At 38.5% G+C, this 20,235-nt stretch overlaps 2 protein-coding genes across 8 annotated transcripts in view; one reads left to right on the top strand and one right to left on the bottom strand.

The window, feature by feature from the left end:
• The first annotated feature begins 234 nt into the window (after window positions 1–234).
• On the top strand, window positions 235–11,939 carry LOC131349039 (cytochrome c oxidase assembly protein COX15 homolog). The gene is made up of 9 exons (XM_058384350.1): window positions 235–427; window positions 1,905–2,086; window positions 4,572–4,694; window positions 5,346–5,532; window positions 6,580–6,747; window positions 6,825–6,906; window positions 7,101–7,255; window positions 8,193–8,306; window positions 11,042–11,939. The coding sequence occupies exons 1-9, from the start codon at window positions 353–355 to the stop codon at window positions 11,171–11,173; spliced, it is 1,218 nt and encodes a 405-aa protein (XP_058240333.1). The 5' UTR covers window positions 235–352; the 3' UTR covers window positions 11,174–11,939.
• Window positions 11,940–16,345: 4,406 nt separating this feature from the next.
• Window positions 16,346–20,235, bottom strand: part of LOC131349041 (Kv channel-interacting protein 2-like) — a 199,092-nt gene continuing 195,202 nt past the window's right edge. For all 7 annotated transcript variants that reach the window (XM_058384355.1, XM_058384360.1, XM_058384359.1 and 4 more), the window contains 6 exons: window positions 19,323–19,392; window positions 18,950–19,020; window positions 17,580–17,687; window positions 17,384–17,488; window positions 17,171–17,233; window positions 16,346–16,790 (listed from right to left, as the gene is read on the bottom strand). In XM_058384355.1, coding sequence (XP_058240338.1) covers window positions 16,743–16,790; window positions 17,171–17,233; window positions 17,384–17,488; window positions 17,580–17,687; window positions 18,950–19,020; window positions 19,323–19,392 — 465 coding nt within the window. In that variant the 3' untranslated portion in view covers window positions 16,346–16,742. The remainder of the gene's footprint in view (window positions 16,791–17,170; window positions 17,234–17,383; window positions 17,489–17,579; window positions 17,688–18,949; window positions 19,021–19,322; window positions 19,393–20,235) is intronic.

Here is a 20,235-nt window from a genome sequence, read left to right as displayed (position 1 = left end):
AACTGCTTGTGTCCACTATGTCACGCACTACATATTCTGTAGAAGGTTATTTAGGATTCAGCCCACGTCTAACCACCGACTCAACAGTGGATTTTTGGAGAATATGTTTATTAGATTTATTTTTAGTGAAACGTAAAGCAACACCAACAACCAAACAACTGTAAAATACGAAGTGTAAAAATGGAGACCCGCTCGTGATCGAATAAACGTTATTTGTTTCCTCTCTGCTATGACGTTGGGAGGTCAAAGTGGAACCCGGATGTGTGAAGCAACATGGCGCTTCACTGAAGAAGTCGTCAATGAGAAACACATCTGCAGTTGGTTGTAGTTGTAAAAGAAGACAAACGTGGTTATGCTGCTTCCCACGCTAAGATATGTAGTCCGGTGCGGCTACAGAAACGCAGGGAAAGGATTTCAACAGAGCCACGTAAGAGTTTATGACCTATATTCTTAATATCGTGTCTATAAAATGTGAAAGCAATGCATCACGTGCCATCTTTCATTTCTCTGCGACTGACGTCATCTGTCAATTACATAAACTTATTCATTATTTTAAGTGCACTGTTTTATAGAATGCCGTCTGGAAAAAAAGCTGAGATTTTGCAAAAAAAACTGGCCAAATAGACACTCGTTTGCCCTTTTATTAGATGCACATGTGATACAGGTGCATATTACTGACTGTAGTCCATCTATCAGCCTTGACCTCGTTCATCATTGTGACCACCACATGATCTCAGCAGACCAGGACGATTAACACATGGAAAAAGATTAGCTATATTCTCTAACTGTACACTTTATCCTTACTGAGATAGGAAATACAATCCTGGCTTATAATACACTATATTGCCAAATGTTCTGACCTCCTGTTCTGAGTCCTGACCTCAATCTGATAGAACATCTTTGGGATGGATTAACGCGGAGACTGTGAGCCAGGTCAAAACTGAGACATCTGCCTTTACATGCACATGAATGTAATACGGAGTTGGCCCACCATTTGCAGCTATAACAGCTTCAACTCTCCTGGGAAGGCTTTCCACAAGTGAATTTATGGGAATTTTTGACCATTCCTCTAGAAGTGCATTTGTGAGGTCAGGCTCTGATGTTGGATGAGAAGGTCTGGCTCGCAGTCTCCACTCTAATTCATCCCAAAGGTGTTCTATCGGGTTGAGGTCAGGACTCTGTGCAGTTCCTCCACACCAAACTCACTCATCCATGTCTTTATGGACCTTGCTTTGTGCACTGGTGTACATTCATGTTGAAACAGGAAGGGATCATCCCCAAACTGTTCCCACAAAGTTGGGAGCATGAAATTGTCCAAAATGTCTTGGTATGAAGCTGAAGCTTTAAGAGTTCCTTTCACTGGAACTAAGGGGCCGAGCCCAACCCCTGAATTCAATGATTTGGAGGGGTGTCCCAAAACTTTTAGGCAATATAGTGTATATTCAGTGTATATAAGCAAGCACAGAAGCTATTCGTATGCTGCCTTTACATTTTATGTGTGAACTCCATCCAGAAAAAATAGGATGTCCATCTGTCCATTTTAAGTAACCACAGTCAATCCTTACCCAATCCCCGGACAACTGAGCGTGAGGTGTGAGGAATACATACTGGATCGGACATCAGACCATCACAGGACACCTTATATACACACTCGCACTGAGGGGAAATTAAGCATAACTAACCCACATGGAAACCCACCCAAACACTGAGAGAACATGCCAAGAGAAACTTAATACAGACATTAGCTTAAGCTCAGGAGCTTAAGCTCAGGAACTACAAGATGGAAAATTTAATATCACAGAAATTTGCATTGATTAACTATTTGTTTTTCTGATTCTGACTTCTTGTCCATTCGTCTTTACGTTACTGTTGTTTACTCACCTTGTGTATGTGTTTTATTTCAGCCCACACCTCTAAGACAATGGCTGCAGCACAGAGGACAGAACACAACTGTGGGCCAGACTGTAGCTGCACAGACTTCCTCCAACACACTCCCCAATGCAGCATCAGATCGGATTGTGGGCCGCTGGCTGGTGGGATGCAGTGGCCTCGTTCTGGGTGCTGTTGTCCTGGGAGGAGTAACCAGGTCAGAATTTCTAGAGACCATCCCAACATGGTTCCGCACCCTGATCCTGGTGCTTTTCCTACTGTACACATGCACAGCTATTTAACATGGCATACTATCCATATTACTAATATTAAACTCTGTTAAAATGGTGTTTATAATGTAGTAAGTGAACAACATGACTGTCTCCATTACATTAGTAAACATCAAGAAGTTCTCACATCCATAACTCATCACTCATAACTGTTTCTCCAAAAACATTTACAGATGTAAATCCTTTAAGAATCTCAAGCATGATTGAAGTGCAAAAACATATCAGAGACTTTAAAGGCAGTAACTAGACATGTAAAGCCAAAGCAGATACCCAGTACAGGTACCTTAATGAAATTCTGGATTATATTTAGTTAAGTTACACACACTGTGTGGGTTTAATACCAAATTTCAGACCTAGATATACACTGATCAGGCATAACATTATGACCACCTGCCTAATATTGTGTCAGTCCCCCTTGACACGTCATGGCATGGACTCCTCTAGGTCACTTGGTATCTGGCACCAAGATGTTAGCAGCAGATCCTTTAAGTCCCCACCACCATGGGCCTTACCTCACATTTTACAGGACTTAAAGGGAACTTACAGGACATAAAGTATACTTTTGATAGACACTGACCACTGCAGTCCAGGAACTCTCCACAAGAGCTGCAGTTTTGGAGATTCTCTGATCCAGTCGTCTATCCATCACAATTTGGCCCTTCATCAAACTCGTTCAGATACTTACGCTTGTCCATTTTTCCTGCTTCTAACACATCAACTTTGAGGACAAAATGTTCACTTGCTGCTTAATATATCCCACCCACTAACAGGAGCCATGATGAGGAGATCATCAATGTTACTCTGTTCACCTGTCAGTGCTCATAATGTTATGCCTGATCGGTGTAGACTTCAGTGTTGTTAGTAATTTATGTGAGAGTTCACAACAAAGTGGAGTTTGTGTTGCACAGAAATGCGTCTCAGTCGGGATTGGTTCTGCTTTGGACAGAAAAAAAGCCCATTTTTCTGGAGAGATTTCCTTATAAGAAAATTCGTTTCGTAATACAAATTCTCCCTTAGGGAACTCGCCTTCAGAACGAATTAAATTCATAATGCCCAGGTTCCACTGTAAACATGCATGCACACAATTATATATGCACAAAACTGACAGGTAGTACTTTGATTTGGGGAAAGATGAACAGATTTAAAGTTCACAGCTCCGAACTACACGCTTCAATGGCTTGACAGACTTGTCAGATTTCTACTCGGATCTGTGACCAACTTTCTGTAAGCCTTTTAGTGTGTGCTGAGATGGTTTCATCATCATAAATAGAAAATGTTCTGAATGCAGGGAAATGTTCTGCCTGTAATGGCATGTGTAATCATCACTAGCCTCTAAAGAGCCTTTCTGGTGCAAATGGTACAGACCAGCCTGTAAAGCCTTTTAGTATTGCACAGGTTTAACTGTTGACATGCTGGCATTGAATCAAGCATTTTTAAAGATCTAGGCATTTGGATAAATATTTTAGTTTGGATTATTTTGATTAGTGGAATGTTGACGGTGAGTATTGGTCTTTCACCACTTCAGACTGATTTTAGTAGAAAGCAAACAGGAAAAATAATAACTGGGTACATACTGTTAAATATTATATACTAAACACCTATGTACTCAGAATATTAAACCCCAAACTGCAATCCTTATAGTTACCTACTCATGTGAGTGTTATATCTAAGTGTGTTCTTGATCAGACAAATTTGATTTGTTTTAATTCAACACAGCTCCACCCAGGAGGGTCTGATTGGCAGATCATGGTCCCATTGATTACAGTTTCAACATAGTGATTGCTAGTCAGATTCTTGTGTTATTTCATGCTGTGTTAGGATTAGCCAAAAAATTTATTAGTTTGCATCTAAGTGGGTGTTGCTAAAAAAAAAAAAACCATGGATTTATAGTAATTTAATTTTTTGTTGTTAGTTTTAATTTAATTTTATTTTATTTTATTTTATTTATTTGGCTTTTTAGTGTCTCAAACTGACAGCACAAAAAGTTTATCAACTTAAGATAAAAAAAAGTTGGAATATAAAACTTGGAAGTGCATAAATGTTCACCCCTGTTGCTCTGAAAAATCTAGATTAGCCTTTATAGAACTTGTAAATGTATCCACAGGACCATAATGAATGGACACAATGGACTTTGCTAATGTTCAGCTTATGAAAAGCCTTGACCTAGAAACACAGATAGAAATGTGTTTTTGATGCTCAAAGTGGTTGCCTTGGCAACATATTAATTCACAGTAAAAAAAAAGAATTAATAATACAAATTAAATGGCAGGTTCGGATGTTTTATATGTTGCTATGGCAACCATCTTGGGCAACCACCTTTGCCGTTCAACAAGGTTTTACACCTTCAGCTGTGTGTGTGTGTGTGTGTGTGTGTGGAATTTGAATTCATGTGAAGCTGTTTCGTTTTTCCAGACTGACAGAGTCAGGCCTCTCCATGGTGGACTGGCACTTGGTGAAGGAGATGAAGCCGCCTCGGACTCAGGCTGAGTGGGAGGCCGAGTTCTCCAAATACCAGCAATTTCCCGAGTTTAAAATGTGAGTCTCCTGTGAATTCCCAATTTAATGCTTAACTTCATTTTATACAAATTGTATATGACTAAAATTCTTTCTTTTATCTAATTTGAAGTGTTGGGTTGGAGAAAGTGGTTTGCAGATCAATCTCTTGAGCAGTCCCCCTCAATTCCACAGGGTTTCTTGACCAATCCTTCCCAAGCTCACAGACCCTTTGCTCAGTCCATTTCATTCCGGCATACACTCCTGATGAACCCCTCCTGCTTCTGCAGACATTCTCACTCAATATCCTCCACTACTTGAGACACTCTTAACCAAATCCTCTCGCTCTCACAGACACAATTTTGCCTGGTCCTCTTGACCAGTTCCTCTTCACCGTTTCCTGTTTTGCTCTTGACCAATCCCTCACACTCCAGCGTACACTCCTGACCAACCCAACTTGATCCTCTATGCACTTTTGAACAATGCCACACACCTATAGGAGTTTTTTTTTTTTTTACCAATCCTTTCCAGAGAATATTAATTACATTCAGAAATGAAAAAGCAAAACATTTTTTACTATGAAAACTTCATCTAGTTACACAGTAATAATGAAAGAACGTAATTGGTTCCTATCGGTTGTTCCTAATATATCCGTCCACTTTTATCTCATACACCAACCTTCATTTCCAACAGAATGAACCGTGACATGACCCTTACTGAGTTTAAGTTCATCTTCTACATGGAGTGGGGACACCGTATGTGGGGAAGGCTCGTGGGTTTAGCCTACATCCTGCCCACCATGTATTTCTGGAAGAAAGGTTACTTCAACCGGTCCATGAAGGCTCGTGTCCTGGGGCTGTGCGGCTTTGTGTTCTTCCAGGTACAGTAACAAAATGTCATATTCTAAAACCAAGACTATATATAAGAGACACAACCAGTATAAAATATAAGACTAGCTTAATCAAACACAAAACCCAGTTACCAGATTGGATACACAGGAGATACAATGCAATTTTAGTTTGTTGCTAGCACCCTTAGCTAACATGGTTATAATTAATTTGCATCTAATACTTGTACTGAAGCAGTATTTCCAAATTGCAGTTCAAGTCTCAGTTTAATCAATAAATCTAGCATTACACGGGGCATGCATTAGGCTTTTACTTGTGGGAATTTGTGCCTTGGCACCTTTGTAGGGATCTTTTTATTTGAGATTGCTGCAATTAAAAACGATTAAGTGACACTTGTTCAGATGTTCCCTTGCCTGCACTACGGTGGCTCAGAATAAATGATGTGTAGACGATTTAATCAGCTTCATTCAGTGCATTCATTTGAACTGCACACATTCTGCTCTGTGTAATTTGTTAATGAAACAATCATGAGATCAGATGGATGGATGGATGGTTAGATGGATAAATATGTGGGTGGTTAAGTGGGTGGATGGATGGATGGTTGTGTGGGTAGGTAAGTGGATGGATGGATGGATCAATGGTCAGACAGATAGACAGACAGATTGATTTCTCAGTGCATAGAGAACTGAAGTGCCAAGTCTTACCTGTGATAGTTTCTGCTTTTATTTAAATATACTGTTTAAATGCCATATCATTACTTACTTTTATGTTTATTTTATTATTATTTTTATAATATTTATTATACTGACGTTATAGAAGTAAGCTATAGTACTACCTGATGATATTTTCACAGTTTGCAATCATTGTTTTATGTAAATTATTGTAAAATACGCCCAGATTATTGTATGTATTAGGGTTATGTCATGTAGTGTTATAATGTATTGGATTCGGATTTCTGACCTGTAAATGAGCAGGGTGTGTTGGAGCACTGTACACTAACACTATGGGTATTTCTATTGCAGCTAGGATTCCTAGAATCACTTTAATAGGGTTTATTAGGTCTTTGTGTTTACTCATAGGGTCTTCTGGGTTGGTACATGGTGAAGAGTGGACTGGAGGAGAAGCCGGACTCGTACGATGTCCCTCGTGTCAGTCAGTACAGACTAGCGTCTCATCTCGGATCCGCTCTTCTTCTGTACTGCGGCAGTCTTTGGACAGGGCTCACGCTGATGCTTCCTGTGAACAGGGTAGACACACACACACAGTGTTACATAAAGCCCAGTCATCCTGAACTAAGTAGTGCAATTGCAAAAACTCTTCACAGCTTCCAGACACCAGACGTATTGTGCAGCTTAGGAGGCTAGCCAAGGGCACAGGAGCATTGGTCTTCCTCACAGCTCTCTCGGGTGAGTACCTTGAAGAATTTTGTAGATTTTGAATGTCAATTTTATAGTACATCTTTTAGCACATTGACACGATCCATAAATATATATATATTTTTGCTAACAATTAATTTGGAAATGAGTGTTTCCACATGTCCACAGTCAAGGATGAGGATATGATGTGATGTGACCTCATGTAATGTGATGTTTCTTCTCAGGAGCCTTTGTCGCTGGCCTTGACGCTGGCTTGGTGTACAACTCTTTCCCAAAAATGGGCGACTACTGGATCCCAGATGATCTTCTTGCCTTCTCTCCTACACTCAAGAACATTTTTGAGAACCCCACCACTGTCCAGTTTGACCACCGCGTACTGGTGAGCTAAAGCGCACTGCACGGTGACTTAAAGGGGAAATTTCCTCATTCAGAAATCAGCTAGTGGTTACTGTGACCTTTCCAAATTGAATAGTAATTAAATAAAACTGAAGCGCATATTTGATGAGCTAACACTGCATGAGTTATTCTTCAGAATATGGTTACGTGAATAAAGGAAATTCTTGATTAGTGAAACAAAGCAGAGAAAACGGTATGTAAAGAAGAATGTTTGTTTTGTCCAAAGCAAAACCTTATAACAATTTTTTTAGGTAATTTTTCAGATATAAAACTCTAACAGAATTTTCTTTTTGTATATTGAAATGTGTTCACGAAAAAAAACATTGCGTTTTATATATATTTCTAAATGATGCCTGGAAGCCATTTTATACACTTTTTTATAATTTGTTATATTTTTTTCTATTTTTTATGTTTGCATCATGCTCTTTTCTTATGGCTATATTATTATTATTATTATTATTATTATTATTGTTGTTGTTGTTGTTATTAGTATAATAATAATAATAATAATAATAATAATAATAATAATAATAAGGCTGTTACAATACTCATAGTATTTGTATTTTATGAATGGTTTACTATTTTTACTTTACCCACTGTAATTTGAGGTGCATTTAAAATTATTTTGAAATGTAAAAATGTAAAATTATAATATTATTATTATTATTATTATTATTATTTATTTTTTATGTATTTATTTTTTATTATTAAGTATTATTATTGTTATAGATTTGTTATTTGTTAGATTATTGTTAAGACCTTAGAAGTACACACACTATTTGCTATAGGCGAGTTCAAACAAAGATTAAAAGGTTATCTCCAGTGGTGCTGCCTGCTGGCCTAAAGCCCAACCATTCTAATTGTGTTGCCGTACCCTTGCTTTCCTGCTGTTTAGTAAACAAGTGTTTATCCTCCTGTAGGGCATTAGCTCATTAGCAGCCATCACCGGACTCTACATCTTCTCCAGACGCATGCAGCTGCCCAGGAGGGCAAAGATGGCAATCAGCTGCTTGACAGCTATGGCATATACACAGGTCAGTGAGTCATTTTCAAACTCTGATATTAACAAGAGGATAATTATAGGGTTCATCATTAAAAAGGTTTTTTGGGGAAAAAAAAACAAGTAAATTGCACTATTTTTGCACAACTTAGTAGTAATTTCTTTTTTCAAAAGAGTAAATTGGGATCATTTTATTAGAGTTTAAAAGAGCCCCAGGGTCAGAGACTTCAAAAATGTAAAAATGTTTATTTACATATTTATTTATTTATTTATTTGTCTGTTTATTTATTTAATTGGTGAGCCTGTAGTTTATTTTGTTTACAGTACTGAGCCTCTATTTGTCACATTCTTTTTTCTTTAGTTAGTTATAACCAGACAGCAATGCACTTTTTTTTTTGCATTGTTTGTGATTCATAAAAAAGTATTTTCGGCCTATTATTTACTTCTATTTACTTACTTCCTGTAGTGCATTTTATTAGATTTTTAAAATATTTGTATAGATAGAGAATATGATTTGTTGGGTGCCCGATTGTTATTCTTCCTTTTCTTCTTCTTCCGGCACGAGTGTCTGACACCTCATATAAACTGTAAAACTTGCCACCCTGATTGAAGAGGATTTAAGGAACATTCTGACCAAATTTGGGCCAAATACCTGCAAGCGCTCTAGCGCCACCATTTTGTCATATTTGGAAGTCCGATTATAGTCATAACTTTTATACCCTGTGTCCAAAATAAAAGCCAGGCATCCCTGAACTTCACGGGTCAAGATCTCAATCTGTGCCATCAATTTCCACCTAATTAGATTTTCCACCATCTTGCAGAATACTTTTTTCGCTACTTCTACAAATTATGTCCAACTGACACTATATTTAATGCACATTATCTTCAGACCATCCTGGACAGCACATCAGACTTTTTTTGTGGCTTAGTAAGTGAAATCTCTTTTTCCTGCTGTATTTTGGTGAGATGAGAAGGTATAAATGACCACTTGGTCACTTAAAAAGTAAGATAATAAACCAAATATATTTTATATGTCAGCTACAGGATGCTGTCTTTTATAGACACTATCCAGGTATAAAATTATCCGTGGATCTAGTATGAGCACAAACTTGAGTAAACATACTATTGTTTTCAAATTATTTAGCATATCCAACTAAGACCATGATAAAATCTAGACATTTCTCTAGCTTTGAAACTGACGCATGAGAATGTGAATGCGGATCTGCCCACACAGTACAGACCCTGAGCTTTTTAAGTGCACTCATGCTCCTATTGAATCAGATCTAATGAGCAATAATGTAGCTCACGGATTAGACAGATGAGGCAGTGTAGAGATGAAGACCTGTCAGATTCAGGTGCTAAGGTTAAAGGCCCTCGATTAAAGAGGCACAAAATTACATTAGAGCTAAAAATAAAGGTAGCAAAATATTCACAGCTGCCATGACAGCTCTCATAATTATGTTCATTATTTTTTTAATTTTAATTTTAAATGACTATTTTTATTATACTCATCAGAATTCAGGGGGTGTCCGTTTAAGAAAGAAAAAGCCTACTGTTTTTGGAAAAAGCATCAGGCTTCTCACACACTTCAACACTAAATTGTTACGTCTGTCATGTTGTTTTTGTCTTCGGTCAGTGTGCACTTGACCCAACGTAACCCCACCTCAACCTGATCCAGACAAAATAAAAAGCAAAGAACCAAAACTAAAACAAATTTCTTGTGAACAGCTCTCGATTAGGAATTCTTTCTCGTTTTGCTCTTACATAATGTAAATAAATTGCATCATTTTTCAATGTTTTTTATTTATTTGAACGGACATTGGGAAATAATAGGACACCTTTGGGATGAATTGGAGCGGACACTGCAAACCTGACCTTCGCATCTAACATCAGTGCCTGACCTCACAAATGCACTTCTAGAGGAATGGTCAAAAATTCCCATAAACACACTTGTGGAAAGCCTTCACAGAAGAGTTGAAGCTGCAAAGGGTGGGCCAACTCCATATTACATTCATGTGCATGTAAAAGCAGACATCCCAGTTTTGACCTGGCTCACAGTCTCTGCTTTAATTCATCCCAAAGGTGTTCTATCGAGTTGAGGTCAGGACTCCACACCAAACTCTCTCATCCATGTCTTTATGGACCTTGCTTTGTGCACTGGTGTGCAGTCATGTTGGAACAGGAAGGGGTCATCCTCAAACTGTTCCCACAAAGTAGGGAGCATGAAATTGTCCAAAATGTCTTGGTATGAAGCTGAAGCATTAAGAGTTCCCTTTACTGGAACTAAGGGGCCGAGTCCAACACCTGAATTCAATGATGTGGAAAGATGTCCCAAAACTTTTGGCAATATAGGGAGAGAGGGAGGGAGGGGGAGAGAGAGAGAGAGAGATAGAGAACGAGTGAGTAATGCCATTCAAATCAGACAGCACAGTCAATTTTTTCCTCCTCTCGCTCCCTGCTGTGGCAAATGAAAGCTGCCCGATGTATTTAAAATGTAAATTGCTAAATTGAAACCTAGTCTTGCTTTTTTATTTTCAATAAATATCAATGACAGGTATAGGAATCAGCCCAAGTTGCATTTCTAAAACAAAATGCAGACTTCACATTAACAAGCCAAGAGAATGAAGCAGAATGCTTGTGTTGGAAACAGGAAATGAATAGATCAAAGAGCGTGCCTCATACGAAACGCTAATCCCGCTTTGTTTTGTAACACAGAATGTCGAAATGTCAAATTGCTTTTTGATTGCCTGTCATCGTTTTGTTTCCTAGGTGGCTCTCGGAATCAGCACTCTGCTCCTGTACGTGCCCACTTCCCTGGCAGCTACGCATCAATCCGGATCCGTAGCACTGCTTACTTTCGCCATTTGGGTCCTCGCAGAACTCCGCAGGGTGGCCAAGTAATTCACCTTCTGCCTAAAGATCAGGTCAGGACTGTGCACTGATGTAAGTCATTGAAAGACATGACCATGACCATGTCAAACACACAGAGGATGCATTTTAACATCAACATCATAATAATAAATAACGTTTTTCTCTGGCGTAAATTGGCATCTTGCTGTCTGGTATTAAACATCAGATCGAAGTCAGCTGAAAAGGGAAAATATCGTCTTCTCATCCGGATCCCAGTTCCACCCATATGTCGATCACGTGATTCTCTAATAGCTCTTATAATGCAGTGCAAAAGTTTGTGCACCCTTTGCGTTAGCCTTTCTAAACGTGACATGAATGTTCCATTTCTCTGTCATCAACTTTCAGGATATTCAATCCTCTGTAAGAAAAACATCTTATTTATTTATATATCTACATGTCAGTCACAATTTTAAGCACTGTTTGCGATTCCATTCGGCAAACTATTTTGCTGTCATCTGTAACTTGTACCAATAAATTTTTGGAGCATATTAAATGGGAATGATTTAATGATAAGAGAATGTAAATAAAATGACTGTTCATGTATATCATTTAATCTTCTGGAAACTTCCACACAAAATTACTATCAGTAGAAATGTACCATATCTGAGCTCATATTAGTCATGAATTAATCTTTTATTTCAGTAAAACGATACCATGGCACTGTTGAGGTCTTGTTTCTGATTGGTCCGAAGAATGTTGATTCATTTTCTACATAAACTGTTTTGTTAAAATAAAATAAAGGTTTATTTCTACCATTTCTAGGCGTCTCCAGTGTCAGTGCTTCGTAGCAGGAGAGTCTCTAAGAAAAGGATATTTTCCATCGAGCCTCATCACACCACCCTGTCGTTGATTATTATGCCATCTCTTGTTGTGTTTTATTACTCATATCCCAGAATACATTTCTGTTATTCATTTGTCGTGGCGTATTAATCTGATTGTGAGCAGTGTAATGGCTGATGCTGGTCTAAATGCACATCATTTTTAAAACCCCTGCTGGTTCTCATAGCCACTGATTTGTCACGGTGCTTTCCGCGAGCTTCTATGACATTGCTATGAAAGTAGACGCAGTATATCACCAGAAACATCCATCTGTTTAATTCTACAGAGACGGTTTACTACAAAGACGTTGCAACGATTTAGACACTTCACCCGTCTTTGCATAGCAGTTGTAGGGTATTTTTTATTTGTCTCTGTACAAAATATACATGATTTTCTTTTTAGGTTTGCAGTTGAGACTAGCTAAGAAACGGTTAATACAGCAGATTTTTTTTGTTTTTCTTCATGCGAATATGAACAGGTACCACAGGAGCGACTGCCTGAACAACACTGTCCATCATCCACTGATGCTGAAGTGTAAAAAAAAAAAAAAAAAATAACAGCAAAAAATTAATTAATTAATTAATGTAATTTGGAAAACAGGGAGGGAGATGTCTGCCAAACAGAATCAAGGACCTGGACATCCACTCTGTCAAATTATATGATGCTCTGCTGATTTTAGTCAACACAACACCAATTAAGGAACTCTTATTTACACCCAACTGAGTTTCTTCCTCCACAACAGAAGACGGCTGTGAGCGACGCTGCCTTCATGAACGCCTTCAGAATTATAACTTTCCACTTCTGTGGTAATTACGAGTAGCTTAATTACGTAATTACGCCCTACTGGCTTGTCTGAAAGAATGTGAAACATAGACGACATCAGGTTCATTCATGCATATATTCCTTTTAACTTGTTTTCTTTAGAAATTCATATTTCATGGAATTCTGGTCCAATTCATCCTGTGAAAAATGAACAAAACCAGGTCCTCTTCTAGGACCGTCTCCGAAAATTCGGCTGTCAAAAGGATCTAATAATTTTCCTATTCGTAATTACGACTTGAGGGGTCATTCATATGCAGCTTCCTAGTAGGAAACTAGTATTTACGATAATTCTGATAGCACCTGAAGGCAGAATAATTCCAGCTCTGAGTGTTTATGTTAACACACGTCCTTGGAAATAAATTCCAACATAAAAACCTGAACAGAAGGTGAAAATGTGAGCGCTCACTACGCATTGCTTTCAGGGACGATCTTTTCTCCTGTCTCCAAATAGGCAAAATCTGTCTTTTATGAACTATTTAGTGTCAGTTCTTTGGATACATTTTTTAAAATATGATCATCATGACCGACACACATAATTCTTTTTTAAATACAAGGACGTTCACACAGTTAAGGTTGATGTTGGTTAAAATACCTTTAATAAGGCGAAAGAGTTTTAATTCATCCTTAGCCGAGACGCCGTATTGGAGACGTACCTGACATGCATTCCTTCTGTCCTTCTAATTCAACAGAAAAATGGTGCGGAAATGAACACGATTGCATTGTAACAGCTGACCTTTGAAGTGGGCGGAAAGAAAATGTTCTTCTAATGAGGACACGAAACCTTTTAATTATTTATTTATTATTTTTTTTTTTGCAGTGCACGATCCTTTGCGGCATTCAGAAGAGAACGTTTGCATAAACCTTTCCATAAATTGTGCTGATTGGAGCTTTGAATAGTAAACAATCATCACCACTCTACATGGATGGTAGATACGAGCTAAATCGAGACGGTGAAGTGGCAATACTGGCCGATATGAATCCAAAAATTATTGCTTAAATATTTAAGTCCATTGTGTTCTAGCATACCCACTCCTCTCAACACTGAATATAGCTGATTAGAAAGAATAAGTTGTGAATGTAAACGTCACGCATCACTCGACCCTTCAGCCTTCAGAATTCATTGCTTTAATATGGAACAAGCACGGGGCTACTGTGTGATATCTATTAAAATGCCTGAATTGTTCAAAAAAAGAAATGCATGCATAATTGAAGTCCACATCTCATAAAGAACGCTCCTATTCTAATTTGCTTATAAAGTGACTTGTTTATTTTTTCTCATTAACTTTTCATCGAATCCTGGCCTTTCACTGACATTTCATGTGCAATCCATCGTACAGTGCCTTGCATATGTATTTACTCCCACTTCAAATTTTCCTCATTTGCAAACAGAACGTAATTAAACGCAATTAGCTGAATGGATTCCGTCTTTAAACTTCAACAAGAGCGAATATCAATACGGCTGTTACTGGAAACCTCCAGATTTTGATCAAGACCAAGGAGCGATTGGAATGAGTTTTGTTTGTTAAAATGACAATTCCATGTAAATCCTACAAGCATTCAACCACTCGTTTTTGAGAGATCATAATAGGTTAATAGGAACTTGGTGGAAGGTCCACCAAAAGTGGTTGATCAGGTAAAGAAGGTCATTAGACAGCAAAGCAACCGAGGTGAAAAGGTTCTCTGGTCGTTTCTGGCCTAAGAACACCAACCATGATGGTGGTGGAAGTATCGTGATGAAGTGTGGTGGTGGTAGCATCATGTATTTGGAAATGCTATTCATCAACAGGGACTGGGAAATTGACCAAAGTTGAGGCTAAGATCAGTGGAGCCAAATATATAGCAATCCTAAAAAGAAAATCTGGTATCAGTTCCAGAGTTCGTGAGACTCAGCTAATCTTCCAAAAGCATACTTCCAAACCAATACTAGAGTGATTCAAGCATGGATGTGATCGAACAGCCTAGTCAAAGCTTAAACCTCAATCTGACTGAGATCTTTGGCAAGAGACTTGCCAAGAATTGAACACTTTGGCAAGAATTCCTGTTCACCACTGGTCTCTGTTCATTCTGCTGACTGACCTTCAAATCCAAAGCATATCCCAAAAATCCTACATCTGTAACTTCATGTTAGATCGAAACATTTCACTATTCACAGCATTTGGTAGAAGCCCTTATCCAGAGTGACTTACATTTTTATCTCACTTTATACAACTGAGCAACTGTGGGTTAAGGGCCTAGCTCACAGGCCCAGCAGTGGCAGCTTGGTGGACCTGGTATTTGAACCCATCTGAGCAGCTTCTTCAGTCTGAGGGAAGTTGGCAGGATTCCACAAATTTGTCATCTGAAGTTAAAGCGTAGGTGGTTCCTGTAGTCTGCTACTTTTTTTATTTATTTATTTTTTTTCCGCTGTTCTTTCATATTCCTGTTCAGTGTTTCTGCCCCAAAGTTTGGGAGGTGGGGTGACTGAGAATCTTCACAGACTTCACAGAAAGTGGTAGTAGTTCTACCACGTAGTGACTCAGTGGGGCTGAACATGTTTTTGTTTAATTAACCTTGCAATAAAGCATGTATATTTCGCACGTTCATACAGTTAATGTGTAAAAATCCCGATTAATTTCATTTCCATTCCAGGTTGTATCACTACATATGCAATATGCAATATGAATACATATGCAAGGTATTGTATTACTCCTCAGCTTCCCTGAACATGCAAATAGTCAGGATTCCTAAGCTTAAAATGCTATTCTCAAATTATATAAACATTGTGTTGCGATTTTTTTGCCTTCGATTTTTCCATTTATCAAAAAATATCCACTACTTCATACCATTGCCACACTCTTCTCTTTAGCTCTACTCCACTAAGTACATTATATTCAGGTAAAAATCTCTTTTTGGGTCATGGTGGATGTCTTTGGTGTTAGAGGGACACTGTGCATGGACAAGCTTATTGGTCCCAACACCCTACAGAGCTGCCTATGAGCACTGTAGATCTGCCTGAAATGATGGAAAATGGAATAGGGATGTTTTTTTAAAAAAAAAAACATTGAATCTATCAATAATGGATCCTACCAGCAGTAATAAATTTGTAATTTACGTGCATTCACAGTGTGAACATTAATAGGGTAGCATTAGCGCAGCATAGCTCCACTCTCCTGTTTTTTTTATACACGATACATGATGAAGTCCTCTACCTAGGATGGGCTGAAAAGACCAAAACCTCTCTCCTCAGAAACAAAAACAGTCCGAAATGCTAAGCGCTAAGGACTTCAAGGTCAAGGAGTCACTTTTTCTACAGACTCATCTGGAATGTACAGGCATAGACTGTTTCTATTTCTATTGGCTGCTGAAATGGAGGAACTTGGAATGGCGCACACGACAGCACGCAGTCTGAGCGAGGCACATGTGAACGGCCATTTGACAACAGACAAGCTTTGGACTAGCTCGGTAAATATGTACGGTACATAGTGTAGGTTATTTTGACATCATGCGGTAAGAAAAATCAGTCACTTATTTAAAAAAAAAAACAAACAAACAAACAAACAAAAAAAAACACCACCATCATCATCGGCCATAAATTAGCTAGATGTTGGCCAGTTTCTTTCGCTTCTATGGTCACTTCGTGTTCCTCCGAGTTACATGTGAATCATGTCAAGCTGGCTTCATCCTGAGTCCAGCTACAGTAATATGTTTAATGCTTTCATGGATGTTAGGAAAAACAAGTTATCGAAGTGGATCTAGAAGCCAGCCCCTGCCCCTGGTGCATCATCTTCCACTATGTCTCTGGGAGAAAGAAAGAAACAGAATGATGGCGGTCCTCTGGCTGGGTGAAGAAGAGGGGATATGGAGGAGGAAGTAGCTTCTGGTTGACCAGTTTGAAGGTCTTGGTCACGTCTCTCAAGCTCCTCTTCAGCTGGGCGTGGCCCTAAATGACGTTGTCAAACAGCTGCATGGACTGCATGATGTTTTCGTCCTGTGGTGGAGAATACAGAGAGAAGAAGTGGAAGAGAATTTTTGGATATTGGAAGGACATCCATGTTTATTTGCATAAAGAGTGCATCTATATAAAGAAATTATTATGCTAGCAAAAAAGTAAACTGTGTGCCGTAATAAATTGGCACAAATTACAGATTTTAATTAGAAGAAATTATGAGCATAATATGGAAGGAGGTGCACATATAGGACTAGGATATTCAGAGACAGAGACAGCACAGTATAGTAATCGATAATGATCCTGTGCAGTGCATGGCACATAGAGTGGGTTGTGCTTGTTACGGTGTTATGGGTTAAGGCCTGTACTATACTAGATATATACGGAGTTAGATAATGTTTGGTTTGGGTGTAACTACAAACCTTTTGGCATGACTCAATGAACTCATCGATGGTGACCACGCCATCATTGTTACGGTCCATTTTCTGAGGGGAAAAAAAATACATATCAATACAGAAAACAAGGAGTTATTTGGGTTTACAAACATATAAACATCTATTATTATTCAGCAAATAAACGACAGAGTTCTCTCAATAATGTATGCCACTTAATGAAGGATTTCGGCCATGTCTCACCTGAAAGAAGCTCTCCACATGCTCTCTAGGAGCGTCCTCTTGCATGCAGGGATACGTATACTTCCCCATCATGTCATAGATTGACTTCATGATGTCTAACATTTCCTGGAAGCCATTGACATTAAAAAAAACCCAATGAGCTCTTTTCATTTACCATCGACGCCTTATCTTTCACAAACATTTATGTTAGTTTCACCTCTTTGGTGATACACCCATCTTTGTTGAGATCGTACAGGTTGAATGCCCAGTTGAGCCGATCGATTATCGTCCCCCTGAGGATGATGGATAGGCCGATGACGAAGTCCTGAAAAGAGCAACAGGACAACTGCAGAAATTCTGATTCATCTTGGCTTCTACCATAGATCAGAAAGCAGAAGAAAGGCATCATTGCATTATGAGGAATGATATTGGTTCTTGTGTCCAGTCTTGTGTCTAGTACTTCATGCTCTGACACAGGTCTTTAGAAATCTTTTATGAGTAACGTTAAACACTTTCCGCACTTGAAATAGTTAACTCTGGGTCATTGTGGTTAAAAAGTATAGAATTTTCAAAGAAAATGGCTGATCGTGTCTCTAGATAAGAGCCTTCTACCGCAGCTGGGATGGTTTAGAGTCCTATGAAGCTGCATTTAAACTGCATTTTGGAAGGTCAAACTCAGGGGCAGCACAATATGGAGAAAAATCCTGAAGTGTTTTCCTCAAAAAACATCATTTCTTTTTATGACTGAAGAAAGAAAGACAAGAACATCTTGGATGACAAGGGGGTGAGTAAATTATTTGTTTGATTTTTTGTTCTGGAAGTAAACTTCTCCTTTAATTTGTTTCCAATCTCACACTGTTCATACTTTACCTGGGGCTAACAGCTTATCCTGGCTATTCTAAATCGGACATTTTATACTGTAAATTCCCAAATCCTTGATTCTTATTTGCATATTGAACAACTAGGACTGGCCAAAGAGGATGTATATGGATGTAATAAATGAGGATATGAAGCTAGTGGGTGCAACTGTTGAGGATGCAGAAGATAGGGATAGGTGGAGAGAGACCATTCGGTGTGGCGACCCCTGAAGGGAAAAGCCGAAAGAAAAAGAAGGACTGGATAAATGAATAAAGTGTGTGACCGCTTTAAATAACAGCTTGCTCATGCTTTTACATCAGTGTGGAAAAAGAACAAACAGGTATAAAGAGCAGGTATAAAGCTTTTACAGCTTTGTAATGTTTTTTTTTGCCGCTGTCATGTATTTAGCCCTCGCAACTGTGATGTTCATGGTTTTGCCGCTTGACGCTACCGAGCCGTATTTGTTACTGCGTCCTGGTTTTCACATGATATGAAGCACAAGCTGTTCAACTTCTGATTTCTGCTGCTAAGCATCTTCTAACCACAGGTAAAAGCCCCGCTTCTAAATTACAAGAGCGAAATGCTCCTCAGAATCTGTTAAAGGAATCTGTAGAATGACGATAACTCGAGGTTAAGTGCAGTCTGAGAAGCTTTTTAGAGCGTGTGTAGAGCATGAGCACAGCAGAACTGGATATGAGAACCACTGAACTACGACTCAACAGCACTTACCTCAAAACTAACAGATCCGTTCTTGTTAGTGTCGAATGCCTCGAAAAGGAAATGTGCATACATACTTGAATCTATGAGAAACACAAATTGGCCGTGTTGCAGGGATCATATTAGGTTGATAATGAGCCAGCTTAACAAATACAGTGGTGAAAACAGCCGGTTAAGTAGGATTTCCTGACATAACGTAAGAAAAATAATCCTTTGGCAGAAACTGGACGCTATGCTCCTGCAATACGGTCAGTACGAAAGTCGTTTTCTGCATTTTGTAAACTTTCGGCAGTAGCTACATGTTAAAATGCTAGAACTAGAGAAATATATTTCAGTTCATTCCACTTTTCAGAGGTATATACTGAATATTATCATGTGCACTCACCCCCTTGTGGGAAGAACTGGGAGTAGATAACCTTAAAAGTGTCCTCATTCACAACGCCGCTGGGACATTCCTGCAACACAAAACGAATCATCGTGTAATACAGAATACGGACAGGAAGGTGGTACGTTAACTGGGAGCTCTGTAGTGATGCGAAAAATGGATCTCCGAATGAACCTGCTGCTCAGAATTAAATGACAAGAAATCCATATTGTGTCTAGATATTTTCTCGATTATTTAATCTAATTAAACAACGTGATGACTTGTATAATCAATTAATGCGATATTTAATTCAATTGTATTTGTATAGTACTTTGAACAATGGACTTTGTCGAAATTTGAAGAAATATACAAATCCTCTGTATGATAATAGAAGGAAACCTCGAGAATATGGCTTGATCTCTGAGCCTGTATGTAAATATCATCTCCTTAAAGACAGTGACTGCTGCCTCTCTTGGATGATCTCTTTATGTTTTTCCCCCAAATTGTGAAGCCGCCAGTCAATTATTATGGTAGCTTGTTAGAGCAAACATTCTGTTCTTCTTCTTTCTTTTCATCTTCTACAAAATTCTTCCGCAATTTGATGTAGAGTGGCAGATTTCGCAAAAAACATGAATCCACAGCAATGTTCCAAATGATGTTCTTCTTTTATATATATATACACTTTGTGCTTCCACTATTTTAATGCCATCACAGGTATGTAGTTAAGTGTGTTAAGATACTGAATTATCAGTATAAATGAATAAATAAATATTTTTCTTGAAGTGCAGACACTGATGCAGTCAGTCCCCTGTTCACGCCTCAAAATTCCAGCATAGACTTGTTAGAATTGATTGAATCTATAATTAAAGAATCACATCTGCATTTTCTCCGTTCTGTGTCTTTGTACAAGCACTCAGCTGAGTCTCTCACATCT

The sequence above is a fragment of the Hemibagrus wyckioides genome, linkage group LG29 (assembly GCF_019097595.1).
Source record: "Hemibagrus wyckioides isolate EC202008001 linkage group LG29, SWU_Hwy_1.0, whole genome shotgun sequence".
Lineage (NCBI taxonomy): Eukaryota > Metazoa > Chordata > Actinopteri > Siluriformes > Bagridae > Hemibagrus > Hemibagrus wyckioides.
Note: the sequence above shows the minus strand (reverse complement) of the source record. Positions and strands in the feature narration are given on the sequence as shown.